This window comes from Myotis nattereri (genome assembly GCF_964212035.1).
Source record: "Myotis nattereri genome assembly, chromosome: 5".
In the NCBI taxonomy this organism is placed as follows: domain Eukaryota; kingdom Metazoa; phylum Chordata; class Mammalia; order Chiroptera; family Vespertilionidae; genus Myotis; species Myotis nattereri.
In genome coordinates, this window is record NC_138080.1 from 45216737 (window position 1) to 45235081 (window position 18345).

An 18345-nucleotide genomic window follows, 5' to 3' on the forward strand; every position below is an offset into this window, starting at 1 on the left:
ACATGTGCCATTGACGGGAAATAAAATGCACAGTAAGAATTGTAAGTATTAAGTATTTATTATACCTCACACCTTTTTCACCCACTGACTGGCAAGAGTACGTGGCACTACTACCTTTATAGAATAATTTCCTTTGTCTTTCAACATTTTATATGTAAACTAGGGGGCCAGTGCATGAATTCGTGCACCTTGAAAGGCACTGTGGGCTGTGAGGCTGCTGTGGGCACAGGAGCAGTCTTGGCCCATCCTCCACACCCCTGCTCAGCCCCTCCCACTGTGGCCCCCAGTTCCCTGTCTGCCAGCAGCCCCGCTACGGCCACTGCCACTCCCACACGCTGACGGTGCCAGCCCCGCTTGCACCTGCTGACTGTGTGGAGTGATTGGGGCTGGCGCCAGCAGGGTGTGCAAGCGGGGCCGGGGCTGTCAATGGGTGCAAGCAGAGGCTGCTGTCCCGAACGCCCCTCATGAGCAGAGGGAGGTGGAGAAGCCCTCAGGGGCAATCGGGACCAGCACCGGGCGCTGGCAGTGGGTGTGAGTGGCAGCTCTGGCACCGTCAGCAGGTGTGAGCAGGGCCGTTGTCGGCAGCAGCTGAGAGAGGTGGCTTCCAGCCCTGATCACCCCTCAGGAGCCTGGGGAGGTGGAGAAGTCAACACCCACTATGTTCTGTGTGCACCCCCTGGTGGTCAGCACATGTCATAGAGACTAGTTGTTCGGTTGTTCCACTGTTTGGTCTGTTTGCCTATTAGCCTTTTATTATGTAGGATAAAATAAATATTAAAAACAAACAAAAAGGAAAGATGTTCTATTCAACATTTTATATGTAAATAAAATAAATATTAAAAAAACAAAGGGAAAGATGTTTCATTCAAAGGTTGGAAATGCTGGTTTAAACCATTACATGGGTCATTTATTGTAAGATTTAAAGGAGTCTTTACTACTTCAATGAGTTATGAATTGTCAAGAGAGAGATACAGGGCATTGTATTTTCAGTGGAGCACCGGTAAGCTCTATCTAGTAAGCTTCATAAGACGGGGGCAAAACTATGAGAAGGTAAAGCAATAAGACAAAACATGAATGTTCATTTTATTCATTTGCTTTTCATGTGTTTGTGTGTAGGGTAGGATTGCCAGATGGAAAAGTACCCCCAAAAGAGCACTGCTTAGAAGAAGTGTCTGAGGACAGCAAGGCTCTGGGTCCTCCTGTCTCAGGCAAGTTGAAAGGCAGAGATAAGACATCAGCTCAAACAGAAATCTACAATTGAAATTGGGGATTCACACCTTGCAGTGTCTTATGTAAAATACATCAATCCAGTTGCCAAATGCATTCAGGCTTACCCCAGTAAGGATTTGCCACTGAAAATTAAAACATGAGTGGCAAGTTACAGGATTGTTTTTTTCTCATTAAGCATTTCACAAGTCACATGACAACTTTCAAGTCATTTGCAATTTAACTGACCAGAAATAAGTATCCAGACCAGTAAGAAAAAGGAAACTACTGCTGAAAAGCATTGGAGACCTGGCTGGCATGGCTCAGTCATTGAGGGTTAACCTGTGAACTAGGAGGTCGCAGTTCCATTCTAGTGGGGCCAGAGGCCCAGGTTATGGGCTCTGTCCCCAGTGTGGGACATGCAGGAGGCAGCCAATCAATGATTCTTTCTCATCATTAATGTTTCTATCTCTCTCCCTCTCCCTCCTTCTCTAAAATCAACAAAAATATTTATTTTTTTAAAAAGCATTGGAGACAAGAGACAGAGAAGCCTCAATAGAAATACCCACTTCATTACTTGTCTTCTAAACTGACATACACTTTTGCTTAATGAAAATTTATGGTAACAAGAAATTTTATCACTTCTCACTTTCTGGGAGTTTCAGAGACAAATCTTACACACACACACACACACACACACACACACACACACTCGAGTTTCTCCCCAAAATAGCCACATTCTTTTATTTGGTGATTCAATACATTTTTAATTCAAATAGCCACCACATAACCTAGGCACAATATTAAGCATTTACAAGCCAAGTATTTTACTGATTTCCTTTTCAATTGCCAAAGAGTACAATATGTGAATTGGTTAAGGGATATACTTCTGTACATTAAAATATCCATGTATTTATACAAGCGTGTGGAACAGAGTTTCAAGAGAATAAATCCAGAACATCGCAATAAATAGGATGTGTTCCTACAGGACAGCAGAGCTTTTCAGGAAGCCATTGAGTCTCTTTTTTCAAGGTGCTTTGTGTTCTTCTGAGCTAGGCTCGCGCTTACCACAATAAGGGTTCGGGGTGAGTAATGATGGATCCGATTTCTATTTCCCTATGTCCCTATGTCACTTTTTATTTGCATCTCCAATAACAGGAGTGGAGGATATGATCACTTACGTATCTTCAACAGTGTTCACAATGTACCAAATTCTATTTATTTCCCATTTCAATATTTTAAAATGCAAATTAATCTAAGCTCTAGCACCGTCTAAGAGTGAAATACATGTATTTTTGTCAGAGCAACAATATTTCATATAATCTTTGTTCCTCTGGCTATAACAATTCTGTTTAGAAAAATTTACCAAGCTAAAAATAGTTGATCTAGGTTGTCATAAAAAAGGAATATTAAATACCTTTGGTAAAAATAGATATATTTAACAAGATTAGAAAAGCAAACCGTTATAATGTCAAAAGGAGAATATAAAAATGTACACAATAAAACAAATAAACCAACTTATAGATAAAGTGAAGGTAAGGCCACTCTTCTTTTCAGGTTTGTCTCTTCCACACCATGAAATGTAGTTCGTGTCTTCTAAATGATAGAAATATTTTATAAGAAATATGGAAAATCCAGTCTTTCTTATCAACAGGACAAAAGTTTGATTTATAGCAACATAGTTCCTTTTTTCCCCAAAACCAAGTTTGTAGGCCATAGAACACTCTGGTTTATACATGTGACTATAAGGGAAAAATTCCAGATTTCTGTGATTTTTAGGCCCAGAATTTGGAGCTTGAGAGTTAATAAGCAAGGCAATAGAATCAGGTGCCCATCTGCACTCATTTCCTTCCTGTACTGACATTAACTAAGTCATACCAAGACAACTGAACACAGCCAGCTGAGTAAGTGCATGGTAACTCTGTAACTAGCTAGTGATCTACAACATTTAATATTTTTTCCATGCCCGGAGACCTTTTCCCTGTCATTGGGGCCTCCTCTCAAGAGAGCTGTTGCACAACTCCTAATTCCGGTTGGTGTCTCCTCTTTCAGAACACACTGTAAATCCTGAAGGCTGAAAGGTCCCTGAAGCAAACAACTGAGATTATGGATGGCGGTAACGCATCAGTTCTATAACAGAGCCAGCCGCTGCGCTGCGCTGCCGGGCGAAGGCGGCATGTGGCGATGCGTTATCCTCCGGCGTTCCCTCTGCACACACAGTCACACTCCTCATGGTGCTCCAGGGCCACGTCAGTGAGAGATTTATGCAATCCCCTGACACCAATCTTTGGTCTCAACTGAAGGACCTGAAGGGAACAATGTAAACCACCGTTAAAATCAATCAATATCTATCCTGTATGGGTTCACAGACAAGTAAAATTTCAGAAAAAAAAAAAATGTGGGCCCAACAAAGATCTATAGATTTTGTGTTTTTTCCTAGTAAAGGCATTACGAATATAACCCCCCACCCCTCAAAAAAATCATACATGATCAATTTTCATGAAAGCAAGGATATTTCAATACCAACAATTTGGAAGGGTGCTGCTTCAGAATAAAGAACAGTCCTTACATGGAGAGAGTCACTATGCACACTTTATTTTACTCATTTAACAATACGGAGAAATTTCACCTTGGTGATGTATTTTGGAACCACTATGGCACGATTAATTTTTCTGTTTGTTAGTTTCTTTCAGTCATTCATTTGTTCGCACATTTAACAAATATTTATGCTTGAAGCAATACACACAAGTACTGCGGTACTGTGAAAAGAAACATGATCACTCTGCAGCTGAGTTTGCTCAATTATGCCACTCATTAATTTTTTTGGCTACACCTCAAGTCCTCTGTAAACTTGATGAGATGGATTAGATGTACTTCAGAGACATCAGCCTCCGTCACAGCTAACTTTCTGCAGCTGGGTCCTACTGTGCAGTATACGGAGATTTGGCAATGACAGTAATGGCTCTATTTAATGCAGTTACTTAGTTACTTGCAGTTTGGGTTGCTGGGATTTTTAATAAAATATATGGCAAAATAGACAATGATGCTAAACATAAGTCTGTTCAACACAACAAAAGGACATAGCTTTTCTATAATAATAAAAACTTAGTATGCTAATTAGACCAGACATCCTTCCAGATGTCCTTCTGGACGACCTTCCAGATGAAGCTGGAGCTACGAGGGCCAAGCCCCTTGCAGGAATTTCGTGCATTGGGCCTCTAGTGTATTTTATAAAAGACTACCTGATGTACTTGAAAAGAATGATCTATTTCATGTGCATTACATTTTATTTCTTATAATAGAAATGATAACATTTTTTAGAATTTATGTTTGAATTATAAACAAACCCTAGAGCACATAATAACATGAAGTTTTCTAGTTTCTCTGCTCTCTGGGTATGACACAGATAACTTCATAGAGCAACTTCTAAAAGTTCCTGGACATTTTCATTAATCCAAAAAGGCACAAGTCAAGTCTTATGACTGTTCTTCTTGAAGATTAAAATAAGAAGAAAAAAAAAGAATGTATAACTCATTTGGAGAATGTGGTCATACCGAAGGTTAATTAGCTAACATTTTTTGAATGCTTATGAGTGCTAGCCACTATAATAAGGATTTTACAGACTTTAACTCGCAAGAATTCTATGAAGTAATTTATAACTATTCCCCCTATTTTACACATGAGTGAACAGAAGCTTAGAGAGAATAAGTGGCATAGCCAGTATTTGTACTTTGGCCAAATATGAATTATTAGAGCAATAGATAATAATTTTATGAAGACTCAGAATATACCTAGTCATGCATTCTATTTATTTAGTAACTTTCTTTACAGAAAGATAAACTGCAAGTCTTAAAATAACTATGGGAAATAGTCAACTTCTAAATTAGATTTTTATTACATTTCATAATGCTAGAATAAAAATGACTAAAAATATACTATTTTAATGTGGTTAGGAAGACAGATAAATTGCAATATTGGCATAGCCAATGTCTTTAATTCCTATCTCCACGTGTATACATTTTCCCAGTTGGCAGGGGAAAAATTACTATGAAAGGGAAAGGTAAGGAAGGCTACCATATGCCATCCTAACAGGCTAAGCTGCAACCTTACAACCCTTCCACCCCTTAGCAGTGCTTATGTCAAGATGCATTCACCAAACAAAAGCCCCTTCTCACACACACACCCAGTCTTCATCCATGGATGTTTGTGGAGATCAGATAGAAGAATAATCTCTTTATGTCCTAGTGATGTTGAAGTCTTGGATAAGAAATTCTTACACAAGGTGGTGGGACCGTACTTATTGTTTTCTATCTCGGTTCTGTTTGAAAGTTCTAACTTGTGAAGAGAAAGTTAGACTTGGACCATGACCAGCAGGTCCCAGATAATATGAAAGATGATCATTGGATTTTCAGGACACAGTTTAGGACACCAGAAGAAAAAAACAAGCAGAAGAATATCTCACAAAATTTTGAGGGAGCAGTTCAAACTCTAAATGCAAGCACATGAAAAAATAATCCAGGGTAAATCTAAAACCAGTGGAAAGGAAAAGATTAGGTACAGAAGGAACCATCAAGGAATAGAGGCACAGGTATCATTGCCCAAAGTATGCAAAGTGGCCTTACATTTTGGGGTGTCATAGAACCTTGGAGGATGGGACTCATTACTAAAATAAGTCAATTGAATGGTATATTTCCCTCCCAAATAAATAGATCTAAGCATAAAAAAGACTATACTTTAAATTATGAAAAAAATAAAATTAGATATATGAAGATATAAACAAGGTAAACAAGATAATACTGGTATAGTAGAGATGGTAAAACTGGCATAGCAGAGATGAAGGAAAGAAAACTTAGAACTTTTAAGCTCTGTCTTTGCTTCTGCCTTCTCCATGAGGTGGAAAAATCTTCAAAGTGTAAATGAGAACAATGCTCATCAAAAAGAATGAAAGACCAAGTTATATAAAATATCAATAACATTTTAAGTTATATGTAAAAAATAATTTCATTTATTCAGGAGTAGTATTAGACTCAGAACTTATTTCCAAAATAGAAAACCAAGAAAAATACAGGGCTCAGGAATGATGAATTACATCAAATGCACCCCCCACTTTTTTCAGAGTAATTTGATCTTTTATAAAAAAGATGATCAAAGAAAAATTAATGATAAAAAATTAAGACAAGACTATTACTGGAGCTATTTATGAGAAATTTGAAGCAAGGCAATGATATTGCTATACATACACACTTTAGGGATGTGGGAAACTTACACTTGATGGCCATCTAATTACCCAGTGGTTCTCAATCTTCTGGCCCTTTAAATATAGTTCCTCATGTTGTGACCCAACCATAAAATTATTTTCATTGCTACTTCATAACTGTAATGTTATTACTGTTATGAATCGTAATGTAAATATCTGATATGCAGGATGGTCTTAGGCGACCCCTGTGAAAGGGTTGTTCGACTGCCAAAGGGGTCGCGACCCACAGGTTGAGAACCTCTGAATTACACACATAAAGGTTTATACGTGTGCCTATATATAATGCATATGTAACCAACCCCACCCAAAGACTAGTGCGTAATGGATCATTGCCATTCTGGAAGGCCAGTGATCCTATAAGCAGTGTCCACAGCCTTTCCCCACACAAGTTTTACCTGAGACTTTAAAACAGATATTACAAACTCTTTGGCAACTTCCTGCATAACCCTACAACTAATGTTATTTGAAAATAAATTTAAAAGTATAGCATGGAAGAGGATATGCTTCACGGAAGACTGATTTATCTGACTAAAAGAATTGCATGGAACCAGCATCTGAGAGGCTGGCTTAAGAAGGTTAATATAGCTGGTCTGGATTTTATAGCTCTTAGAATGGTGTCATATACCCAAGATCTGTTGGCTACATCAGTTCCCCAAATGCACCTTGTTTAGTAAAAACTTGCTTTAAAATAGTTCAAAATCGAATGACGTTAGGTGGGAAAAGATCACTCAAGTTTAATTCCTGTTCTCATTACATCCTTTTATGTTAGGCCATTCAACTCTAGTATCAGCCTGGCCTGTAAGGTATTTTAAGTTTAATCTGCTTAAGAACGACTATATGGAGGGTTTCTTCTTGACTAGATACCCCAGTTCATGGATCAGCAATCAGGCTGGCCTCTGGGCATAGCCTGGCTGGGGCTTCTTGAGCCACCATGCTCATAACTGTCTACTTCCTGTAACTGGAGAGGAGACTGCTCCCTGCACAAGGCGCATTAGAAGAATGCAGTGTAGAAATGAAAGTAGGACATGAATGCTGGCAGTAAATTGTCCTATTTTTAATCACAGGCTTCTAGTTTGGGATGTTTTCTTTTGGAAATTGCAATCTAGTAATTGCCTTGGAATAGCATAGCTAGGAAAAAACCCGATAAATCTCACATCTTACGCTATTTCATTGAGGCTCAATACCCCGTTGATGGTTACAAGTTAAAGATAGATCTAGGATGGAAACAAGGTCCATTTTCTCCTGGAATCCAGTGCTTCCTCCCCCCTCACTTTCCCAGCTGCCAACACAATGTTGTTGAAGGGTAGGACAACCATGTCATATGCGGTATAGCTTATGACACTGTCCATGTTTAGATTACCTAAGAGATAAGGGTTACATTGATATCTTTATGCAAGTCAAAAAAGTCACTTTACTTCTTAATCAGATATTTACTTTTGAAGATTCTTTTATTTAGTAGAAAAAATAAAAAAACTACTGAAATGAAGCTATATTGAAATTAAGTCAAAAAGACTGATTTTGGCTTGGTGTAATGTAAAGGATTTGTAAAAATCAAAGTTGACTCATCAAGAAAGAATTGCTTCCTAATGTATGAATGCTACACGATGCTCTTGGAGAGAGAGAGAGTGGGTTAGAATTTGGGATATTCTAGCATCATGGAGAATTTGGAGTGTATCAGTTCTAAGGTTCCCAAGGCTCTGAAAAACAACAATTACTAAGTTTTAATATTGGAGTTTTCTTGATTCTGTAAAAAGATAAAAGGGTGAAGAATCCATAACATGCTCTTTGGGGCAATATGAATAATAGGAAGATGGATATAATTATGAATGTGTCTTCTTGGGATATAGGTGCCTACACTGCCTCAAATGGAAAAATAAATATCAAAGATCTTCCCTCTCCAAATTAGACAATGACTCATCTCCAAGTTTCTCTTTAAAATATTTCCCTTCAGCTTTTGAAAAGTTGAAAGGTTTCACCCATATTTTACCATATAAAAGAACACATTTTGTTTTTTGTATGAGAGAGGAAAATTTCACTGACCACCTATGGTGTACTATCAGAGGATAAGCTTTCAAAATATTTACTGTCTGGTTATTTGAGTTAAAGGTCCTACTTTTAAAAATGAGAATATAAAGTGTATTTGTGGGTGTGTGTTTTTAATGAATGCTACATCCTTCCAAACAAAAATTCATTTCAGATACACTGTTTTGTTATTTTTAAAGCAACAAAATACCCAAAGGAACCCGAAAATAAAATGATATACCTACCTCATGGTATTTTTTAGTCACTTTGCTTGGGACACATTGACACTCATTGCAATTGTGGAGACAACAGGCACAGTTTCCACCACAGCGCTTAACCAGGAGACAACCTGGCCAGAAAATAGTATCGGTTCTCTTTAGTTCTTCCCTTATGGACACTGAGAAGTTACGAGGTGTGCAGCTGTACAACCTTACCTCCTCTTTTAGAAGGTTCAGATCCACCACTGCATGGCATAAAAGAAAGAAAAAAAATAGATGTTCATGCTCTGGACTTGAACATATTCCATTAAACTCTTTTCATAAAGAAATCAAACCATGTCATGAACAATAATCCTGACAATATCCCTCCTTATTGTAGCTATGTTTGGGAGCTGTGCAGCTTGCAAGTTGGACTTTATATTTTATAGTAAACAAAGCTTCATTATGATTTAGTGTCCAATAAAGAGATGCCATTGTGCAATGTTAAGAACAGAGCCAACAAAACAGTTGAGAGCTATAAATAGGAACTACAGAGGAAAAAGAGGGCTACACCTTTTAACCTTAGTAAGAAAGTAAACAAGGAGACTATTGGAGGGGAGAATAGACTGCCAAATAATGAATACTTTGATTAAAAAATAAATGCAAGTTTTAAAAAGATTACAAGCTCATGCCATTAATGAAGAACAACATACAGAAACTTGTCGACAAAACTTTCTTATAATCTTTCTGGCAAAAGAATCATAAAATATAAAAAGGAAATGAAGAAAATGAAATTTTGAAGATGGCTGAGTGGAGCATGAAGTGGAAAAAAGAAAGATACATTTTAAAAGAGCAGAGGTGGTTGGAAAGCACTGCTTCTGGTACATTGAGAATTTCTGGCCTTTGAAATTCAACTTAACTCAGATTTCTATTCTTCTTCTCAAGGGTGGAAGAAATGTCTAATGTATAGCCATTGTCTCTATTCTTTTAACAAGTTGGTTAGCTATGCTGTGCTTTATTCTTTAAAACAGTATCTATTTGTCAAGACCAAACAAAATATCCTTTGATCAATAGTAAATTCTCAAAGAACCATTGTTTTTAACCACAAAATTATGCTGCTTTAGTGAAATTATATCAAAATAAAATGTAATGTTTAATATGAATTTATATCTAAGATATAAATAATAGTCAATCATGATAAGCATCTGTAATGTAATTTTAATTTCTCCTTTATAACTTTGATTTTTTTCCCTTTAAAGATATTCAAATAAAAAAATTCCAATAAAATTGAAGAGTTTTGGATAACATATAATTGAACAGAGCTTTATTCCATCAATAAAATTAATGGTTTATTAACTTTAGGAAAATTATCTAAAATGTAATAAATCTAGTTAAATACCTTTTGCTAATATTGAATTGAGGGAAAAAGAAAAAATATTCTCTGGTTAACGATTGCTTCAAATAATAATCATGAGTATGTAATCCCATTTTAAAAATTAAGTCCAATATTTTAAAATAACAAGGTAACCATGAATCAAATGCTTATTTTCTTGGCTATGTTATATTGTATATGTGATCAAATTTTTCTAAATGTCAAGGGAGTTCATGTGTTTTCCAGAGATGTTTTATAAGTTATGCATATGCAATCATAAATGTAAACATATAAACTATTTGGTTGACTAAAATCTTAGTCACAGTTAGGAGAACACCAAGAAATGCTAATTCAATAGGTTAATTTCAACATCTTATTCAGTTAAAAATGATCTTTTCCATCTCAATAGAAAAATCACCGTTTTATTTGAGCATTTAAAGATTTCCTTTTCATCTGAAAAATGATCCTGTGAAAATAAAGCTTTTGAATATTTAAGGGGAAATGAGTTCATTTTTTGAGTGCTATAAAAGACCAATTTATCTCTAATAAAATTAATGAGATAACCAGGTTAAGTGATGTCACCTGATTTTACCTGATTTCATTTTGATGCAATAATAGCACATGCACATACTGCTCTTTATTGTTAAAGCTACATATGAGCTTATTTGAATATTTTCTCTAGACATTACTATCTGATTAAGAAAGGGAGAAAACCTAAAACATGCATGCACATACAGAAGCCAGTTGCCAACATTTGTGACGCTTATTTAAGATTTATGCTTCTTTAGAATGTGAATGAAGCTCTTAGCTTTGAAAGGATATTCATCTACCTCAAATACTTTTAAACACACTATTTCATGAAACTAGAAAATGAGACTGTATATGTTCACTTTAAAATGTTTACTTAACCACAATAAAAGGTTAGATAGATTTCCCAAGTGAACTAAGTTATGATACCTGCTACAATGTGAAAATTTAAACACACTTTCAACTTAGCTTCCACTCATTTATCATGTTTGACACAAAAGTCAAAAGCCCTTTTTAAGTACTAGCTAAGCCTGACTTAGAAAATATGCTTTTTTTCTTTTTTTCTGTAGTAGCATGGTATGAATGAGAACCCTGAACCAGAAGAAGAAAGGGAAAATAATGAAAGAGAAAAACATTAGTGCTGTCCACTCTGGGCTAAAAATACAATAAGGATTTTAAATTTGGTCATCATATCTGAAAATTATGCTTGCTATTTCTAAGGCTTCAAACCCACCTAAGCTTCATTAAAGTAAGTCCTTTTTATATAAATTGGGAACACAAATTCTTTAAACATTGTGCAGAATTTCTAGGCAAAGTAATAATAATAATAATGATAATAATAATAATAATAAAAGGAAAAAGAAATAGGGAGAGAAAAATCAAGCCCCAACACATACTTAAAAACACACACACAAAAAACCCGCTTAACTATAATATTATGGAACTTTCCCTCCCTCTGCAAAATATTTGTAAAGTAAAACTCAGCATTGAAATTTCTTATTTCCTTTTCAAAATTACCACCTAAGACAACATATTCATTAATTTGTCTTTCTGAAGAATGAATATTTTGAGCTCAATGACACCAATGACACCAATGAAAGTTATTTCTAATGCAAATTTTCTTGTTTAGATTCATCAATATTGCAAGTTTTACTAAAAAAGGTAATGCTTGACTGAAAAAAAAACAACCATGCTCACATTTTATTTTGTTTGTTGTTCATTCTTTTGAGATATTCAGCCCAAGAATATTCTATTACTGTAATGCAATCTGAGGGTGGTCTTTCTAAGATGAATGTGGTAACATGGTGATATGTTTATTCTGTGGAAAATCTATTTCAATGTCTAATTAGAAGCTTTTAAACGTTTGACTCCTCATTCCTTTGTAGAAAGACTCTTGGGAGGGACGTTGGGTTTGTCTATATAGATGTTATCCCACACCTGCATTTTAGTTTATGTAAAGTTCCAAAAATATACACTGCTTTTCTCGCACTTACTGTATACTTAAAAAGTTAATAGTTTTGGCAAAAAGCAAAGGGCTTCAATTTGGAAAGTGCTAAATGAATATTTGAAAGATCTGGTTCAGTGCTGGATGCTTTTAAAAATATCTGCTAGCTGCTGGCCAAATCATTGACCACCAAGTGCAGAGGTACAGGCATAAAGGCATGACTAGAAGGAAGATTTTTAAGCTCGACTCCCGAGATCAGCCATCAAAAACTAGGTCTGAGCTTAGAACCTGGTTTACTCCCTCTGCTCTTTACAGATCAGCATGATCATCTACTTCCAATTTGCTAACAAAGGCTCTATTCATGGCTGTTTCAGCCAGCCTCGCAGATCTTCATTTTCCTGTTCTGAAGTGGGAGGGAAGGGAAGTATTGTTCATAAGTTATTCATCAAGTTATTCATCAAGATCAAATCTTATAAATATGTAACAGCTTTCAGCATCTGGACAAGATTCGGCTGCCCATGGACTTGAACGCCGCTTTCAAATCTCGCTGAAAGGAAACCATGTCTGTTGGCATAGCAAACGACCATGGTTGGGCAAGTCTGAACGTGACCTGCTGAGATGAAAGCTCCTCGCCCAGAAGGGCTGCAACCCTTAGCAGGAAAGGGCCGGAAGCGGGCTTCTCTCTGACAAGATTGAGAAGAACAAGTCTGGTGCAGTCTGGCCCTGTGAATCACTCAAATTAACTAAACATTGCTCCCTCTGCATACATTTTACAGTGTCAACCTATTCTCCAAAGTGACACGGGGCAGATTTCAATGTTTCTGACAGACTTCAACAGATGTTTTTGGGTATATTACAATTATTCAGTTATTTATATTACATGTTCATTTGTGTCTGATATGAAAGTTTTCGGATTCTAATGGTACTAGGAAATTAGCTAACCTTAGAGCAAACTCAGTTAATATTAGTTTCAATTTCTTGACCATGTGGAATCAAGTGTAGTGATCAATACCTTCACTCTTGAAGAGAGATATGCTCTTATGGTCAAAAGTGATCATTTCAAAAGTAAATTTAGAGAGAAGTTATCATAGTGTGGGTTCCTTCCTACTATGCTTTCTCTCTTGGAAACGGCTAGTTCTATTTTATGGTGAGCCATTGTTATTTTTCATATTATTTGGAAATAGAAATTGATACAATCCTGACCCTCCCGGACAGGTTAGATAATGAATTCGATAGAGCTTTCCCTTTTCCAGCTCCGAACCTGATTCCTTAGCAGCTATGATAATCTCTCTTGAATCTCTAAATCAATATGCCCCATATATTAGGTTTGAATAAGCACTGATTCTTGTAAAATATAATAGAAGACCATCAAAATGATATTTTTGAATTAAAAAATGACAAGAATATTGAGCAAAAGAATCCATTTATATCTTCCAAATTCACTGAGTGATAATGAAGTGCCCTCTTTTATATGCGTTCTTATTTGATATGCAAGTATATTCAAATGTTATAAAAATGGATTATTTAAATATACCACTGAAGAGTTTTAAACTCGACTCACTAGAAGCTATGACAGAAGAATCCAAAACATGAGCTGCTAAGGAAATGAAATGAGATTCTAATCTGAAGAGAGAGCTTACCTCTGGATTTTCTTCCAAAAACAAAAGCCTTGCCAAGAAGTTGCCAACCTGGCCTATATAGATCTTCTAAGTCCAACTGCCATCGGTCGGGTTCAAGATAGCGAATCAGGTCTTCCAAGGTGCTGAAGGCAGTGACCGCGTTATTGAGCTGGTCCAGCGGCAAAGCTGAAGGGGGCAGCACTGAAGGGCTCACAGCTTCTGTGACTTGCTGAAAGGAAAAGCAACCCTCTGTTAACCATTTAGAGAAGACAATGCATTCCTTCTGGACTTGCGCAAGAAGTTCGGAACACTCAGGCTGTAAACACACGGGAAACCAAATCGCATTCAATTCCAGTTAGAAGTCGTGATTTTGCAAGGCTTCATGTAGATGAACACCCGTAGATTTGCTGTGTAGTCAATGAGAAAGACATTAATTTCGTTACCGCAAACCTCAGGGGATGTGGCTACCTGCTGCTTAAATAAAAACAAACAGTTCTCCAGGGTTCAATTACAGACTTAAAATGGAAACTATAATAAATACAGTTCACCCAATTTGTGTTTGTTTTATACCATTCACTTTCCTGAATCTGGAAAATGTCTACGTAGTTATGCAAATGAGTGTCAGATGAATTAAAAATGTGAAGTAATTAACTTATAAAGAATAACAACAAAAGGCAGGTGAAATTTGACTTTGGAGAAAGTGTTAACCAAGATAGTTATAACCCACACTTTATAACTTTGATAAATTTGCCTAAAATTGTTTTTAATTTTTAATAAACAGGTTTAAAAGACAGATACTGGAAGAATACCTTGGCAAGTGATATAACTTTCACAGGATTAGTATCCAGAGTATACTAAAAAAAAAAAAAAAAAAGGACAAAGACTGTAACTAAATACAAAATGGGCAAATTCCAGACCAGAAGTTTGAATGGCCAACAGACATAAAACATGCTAAACTTCATCAGTTTTCAGAAAAATGCAAAACAAAATAAGATACTATTTCACATCCATCAGATTTGCAGGCATTTAAAAGGAAGGGCTGCCAAGGATGTGGGTAAGTTGGAATTTCTCTGTGCTGCCCGCAGAAGTGAGCGTAAATTGCTTTAGTTTACATAAGTTACTAGAGTTGAAGATTTATATGTCCTCAACCCCTGTAATTCACTTTTAAGGTTTATACCCTTTTATTTGTGCACATGAAAATATGTGCAATGATATTCATCACACACACATTGTTTAAAATAGAGAAAAGCTGAAAAGAACCTAAATGCCCATATATAGAACAATGGATCAAAATACTTCATTTTAAATGGCAAGCAATAAAATAAGACAATAATTTCAATAAATCTTCATAAAGGGCCCCTCCCCCACAATTGTTAACATGTACTAAGGGTAGGACATGTTATCAGAACTGAAATCAAAATAGGCAAAATAAATAAATGAACAAAATGCTCAACCTAGTTTTTGTATTATTTTGTAATTTAATTTTTTGTAGCAAAGAGGAGAGGAGTATAAAATAAAACATTTATGTGGATTGATATTCATTATAGTAGTATTAATAATAATAACAAAAAGTTGAAAACATTCTGAATTTATATTCATTGGAATAGTTAATTACACTACTCGTGAAATGAAATAGTGTATAGACATTAAAAATGAGGTTCTCTGGGAATTTTTATTAACAAAAGAAATGCCTACTAAGTAGTAATGACAAAAATAACAAGCTATATAAAAATAGTGTTCATATACCATAATGTCAACATACATAAATTGAAACAAAATAAAAAATCAACAGTGACTAAAATGCTGTGTTCATCTATGATTTAAAAGAGAATGGTGATTTTAATTTTCTTTCGAATACATATCCAAATTTTCAACGTTTTCTATAATAAATATGGATTCCTTTCGGAGATCAGGTTATAATAAAAAACAACAACTATGAAGTCAGCTTCTCCTTTCATCCTCATTAGATCCTTGGCTAGATAAGGAAAATCATGTACTGTATATAGCATCTTCTAACTTGTCTCTTTGCCTTTAATCTTTCCTTATTCCTTCTATTCAATGCTGTATAACCTTGGGTTAATCTACCTAAAGTAAGTTATCACTGATCATGTGATGCATTTGGACAAATGCCTAGGGTGATTTCTCATCTGGGGGATGAAATCCAAATTCCTTACACTGTACTCAGGATCCTTACGATCAGACCTTTGCTGACCTTTCCCATCTAATCCTCTGCTCATCAAAGACACGCACATTTTGTTCCAATCAATCTTGTCTCTTCACTAACTACTGCAGATGTCTCATTCATCTCAGACCTTGTACTTCCACCCATGATAAACGCTGCTCCCCTTCTCCATATGCAAAACCCTTCTCCCTGTGATCCACATAATAAATCTTTACCATTTATAATGGCTTTCCTTGAAATCCAATTCATCCATAAAAACTTCTTCAATAACAGGGCCATCATTGTCCCATATATCTCAATTGTATCAACTTGAAAAAGATTCCCTCTCTGGGCTGTCCTCTGGGCACATGGCTTGAAAACAGAAGCGGCTCCACAACTTCGAAAAAGGATGATTGCTCTCTGGGGCAGGTCCAGCTTCTGTGGGGGTTTGTGGGTATAGAGTCCTATTTGCACACAGAGGGTGGGAGGGTGGATTTTTATAAAGAACTAGAGGCACGAAATTAGTCTGTGGGGGCTGGGGTGGGGAGGGTCCCCTCAGCCCAGGCTGCACCCTCTTTAATCCAGGTCCACTCGGGGGATTTCCAACTGCCGGTTTAGGCCCGACTGCCGGTTTAGGATAGGGCCTAAACCGACAGTTGGACATCCCTCTCACAATCCTGGACTGCTGGCTCCTAACTGCTCACTTGCCTGTCTGCCTGATCACCCCTAACTGCCCCCGCTGCCAGCCTGGTCACCCCTGGCCGCCTCTGCCTGCCAGCCTGATCACCCCAATGCCCACACCTGTCGGCCTGGTTGCCCCTAACTTCCCCTTCTGCTGGCCTGGTCACTCCATGCAGCCTGCTGCTCGGTCGTTTGGTTGTCCCTCACTAACCCCCTGCCAGCCGGGTCGCCCCACACAGCCTGCTGCTCAGTCGTTTGGTCACCCTGCACTAACCCCCCTGCCGGCCTGGTCGCCCCATGCAGCCTGTTCGTTCATCTGTTCGGTTGCGATGGTCGCTTAGGTTTTATATAGATAGATAATCAGCTGAAATGAATGTGGCAGCCTTAGATCAGCAATGATTTTATTCTTATTTTAAAGATCTATTTTCAATAATGTCAAGAATCTGGCTAAAATATTAGTACAAAGATGGTCCCAACTATTCTACCTAACTTTTGAGAGTGGAAACCAAATTTAATACATTCCCTATTTACTCCTGGTATTTTTAAAATTGTCCAAAAAATTCAAAATTTCTTTAACAGAGAGTACAATTATGACTGGTAATTAAATTATAGGCATAAATAAACAACTATGGAATAAACAGTTCCATTGTTAATTTAACCAATTTGGTTAATATTGATTAAACTTCTAGCATGAAAAAGTTAATGCAAAAGTTTTGCAAATTTAAAAACATTAAGTCAAGATGTATATGTTTATGTAATGTGTAAATTCAAGTTCAGTAATACTCAAAGAATAACTGAGTATTTATTACTCATGACTATGACAATATAAAACAAATTAAATGTGTCATAATCTGTACGGAGGGTAAATGTATGGAAAACTAATACAAAAAAGTATATATTATTCATTAAAATGTCAGAGTGCACAGTTAGACATGATATAAAATGATTACTTAAGCTATTTTCAGTTAGACCATGATCCAAGAATGAGTTGGTTCATTTTGCTTTCTACATCTGTTGGACACTCCGTATAGAGCTTTCCTTTTGAAGCAGTAAAAAGTTCCCACTGAAATCAATATTGCTGAGACAAAGGTTAAAGTATTTATACAAAAGAAACCAAAACAATATAAGCCTGCAATGTTGGATGAGCAAAATATACACACGCGGTGTTCAATGAAGAATCAGAATAGCAATCCCTTCACATGACAAAAGTAGGGAGGGAATGACTTGGTATATGATACTACATTCATATATTGGTTGAAATATTTACATTAAAATAAGAACAATTTCAAAAATAAACACACACACACAGCAGTTTGCACCCACCCAAAAAAAACAGGAGGGGAAAATCAACTCACTTCCCCTAGATTCAACGAATCAACTCCAGGACAGAACAGAGGAAGCTGTACTTTTATTTAAGGGCTTTCTCATGACTTCACCCCACCCACTATTTCAAGGAACAACTAAAGTCCTTCACTTTCCAAGTTCTGCTTTTCTAAGTTGTCTAAAGGGATTTTCAGAGAAAAGGAGAGCAATGGAAAAAAGAAGTGAGAGGCAAAAAAAAGTCCTCTTTTTTTAAGTTTTAATTTTTCCTGTAAGCAGAAACTCTTCTTTTCAGCACAGGCTCATAGAATTTTCTCCAGTAATTAGTGTCTAGAAAATTCGGGCAATACTTATGATTGGGCCAAATGCCTGGAATTGAATTTTTCACATTCCCCATTCCTTATCTCTTTTAGTCACCCTGAAAATAGAGACTCATTACTAAGTTATGGTTTGTTCTAAGACTATTTAGTAGGTGACACTGGTCAGTGATGAAAAGCAGAGTTTCTTGGTGTTCCGTAATGCAAACAACTAAACCAAC

At 36.5% G+C, this 18345-nt stretch overlaps 1 protein-coding gene across 1 annotated transcript in view; it reads right to left on the reverse strand.

The window, feature by feature from the left end:
• Positions 1–1955: 1955 nt before the first annotated feature.
• PDGFC (platelet derived growth factor C) overlaps positions 1956–18345 on the reverse strand; it is a 186399-nt gene continuing 170009 nt past the window's right edge. Inside the window, exons 4-6 of the mRNA XM_081092346.1 lie at positions 13667–13874; positions 8731–8948; positions 1956–3512 (exon numbers count right to left, since the gene is read on the reverse strand). Coding sequence (XP_080948472.1) covers positions 3396–3512; positions 8731–8948; positions 13667–13874 — 543 coding nt within the window. The 3' untranslated portion in view covers positions 1956–3395. The remainder of the gene's footprint in view (positions 3513–8730; positions 8949–13666; positions 13875–18345) is intronic.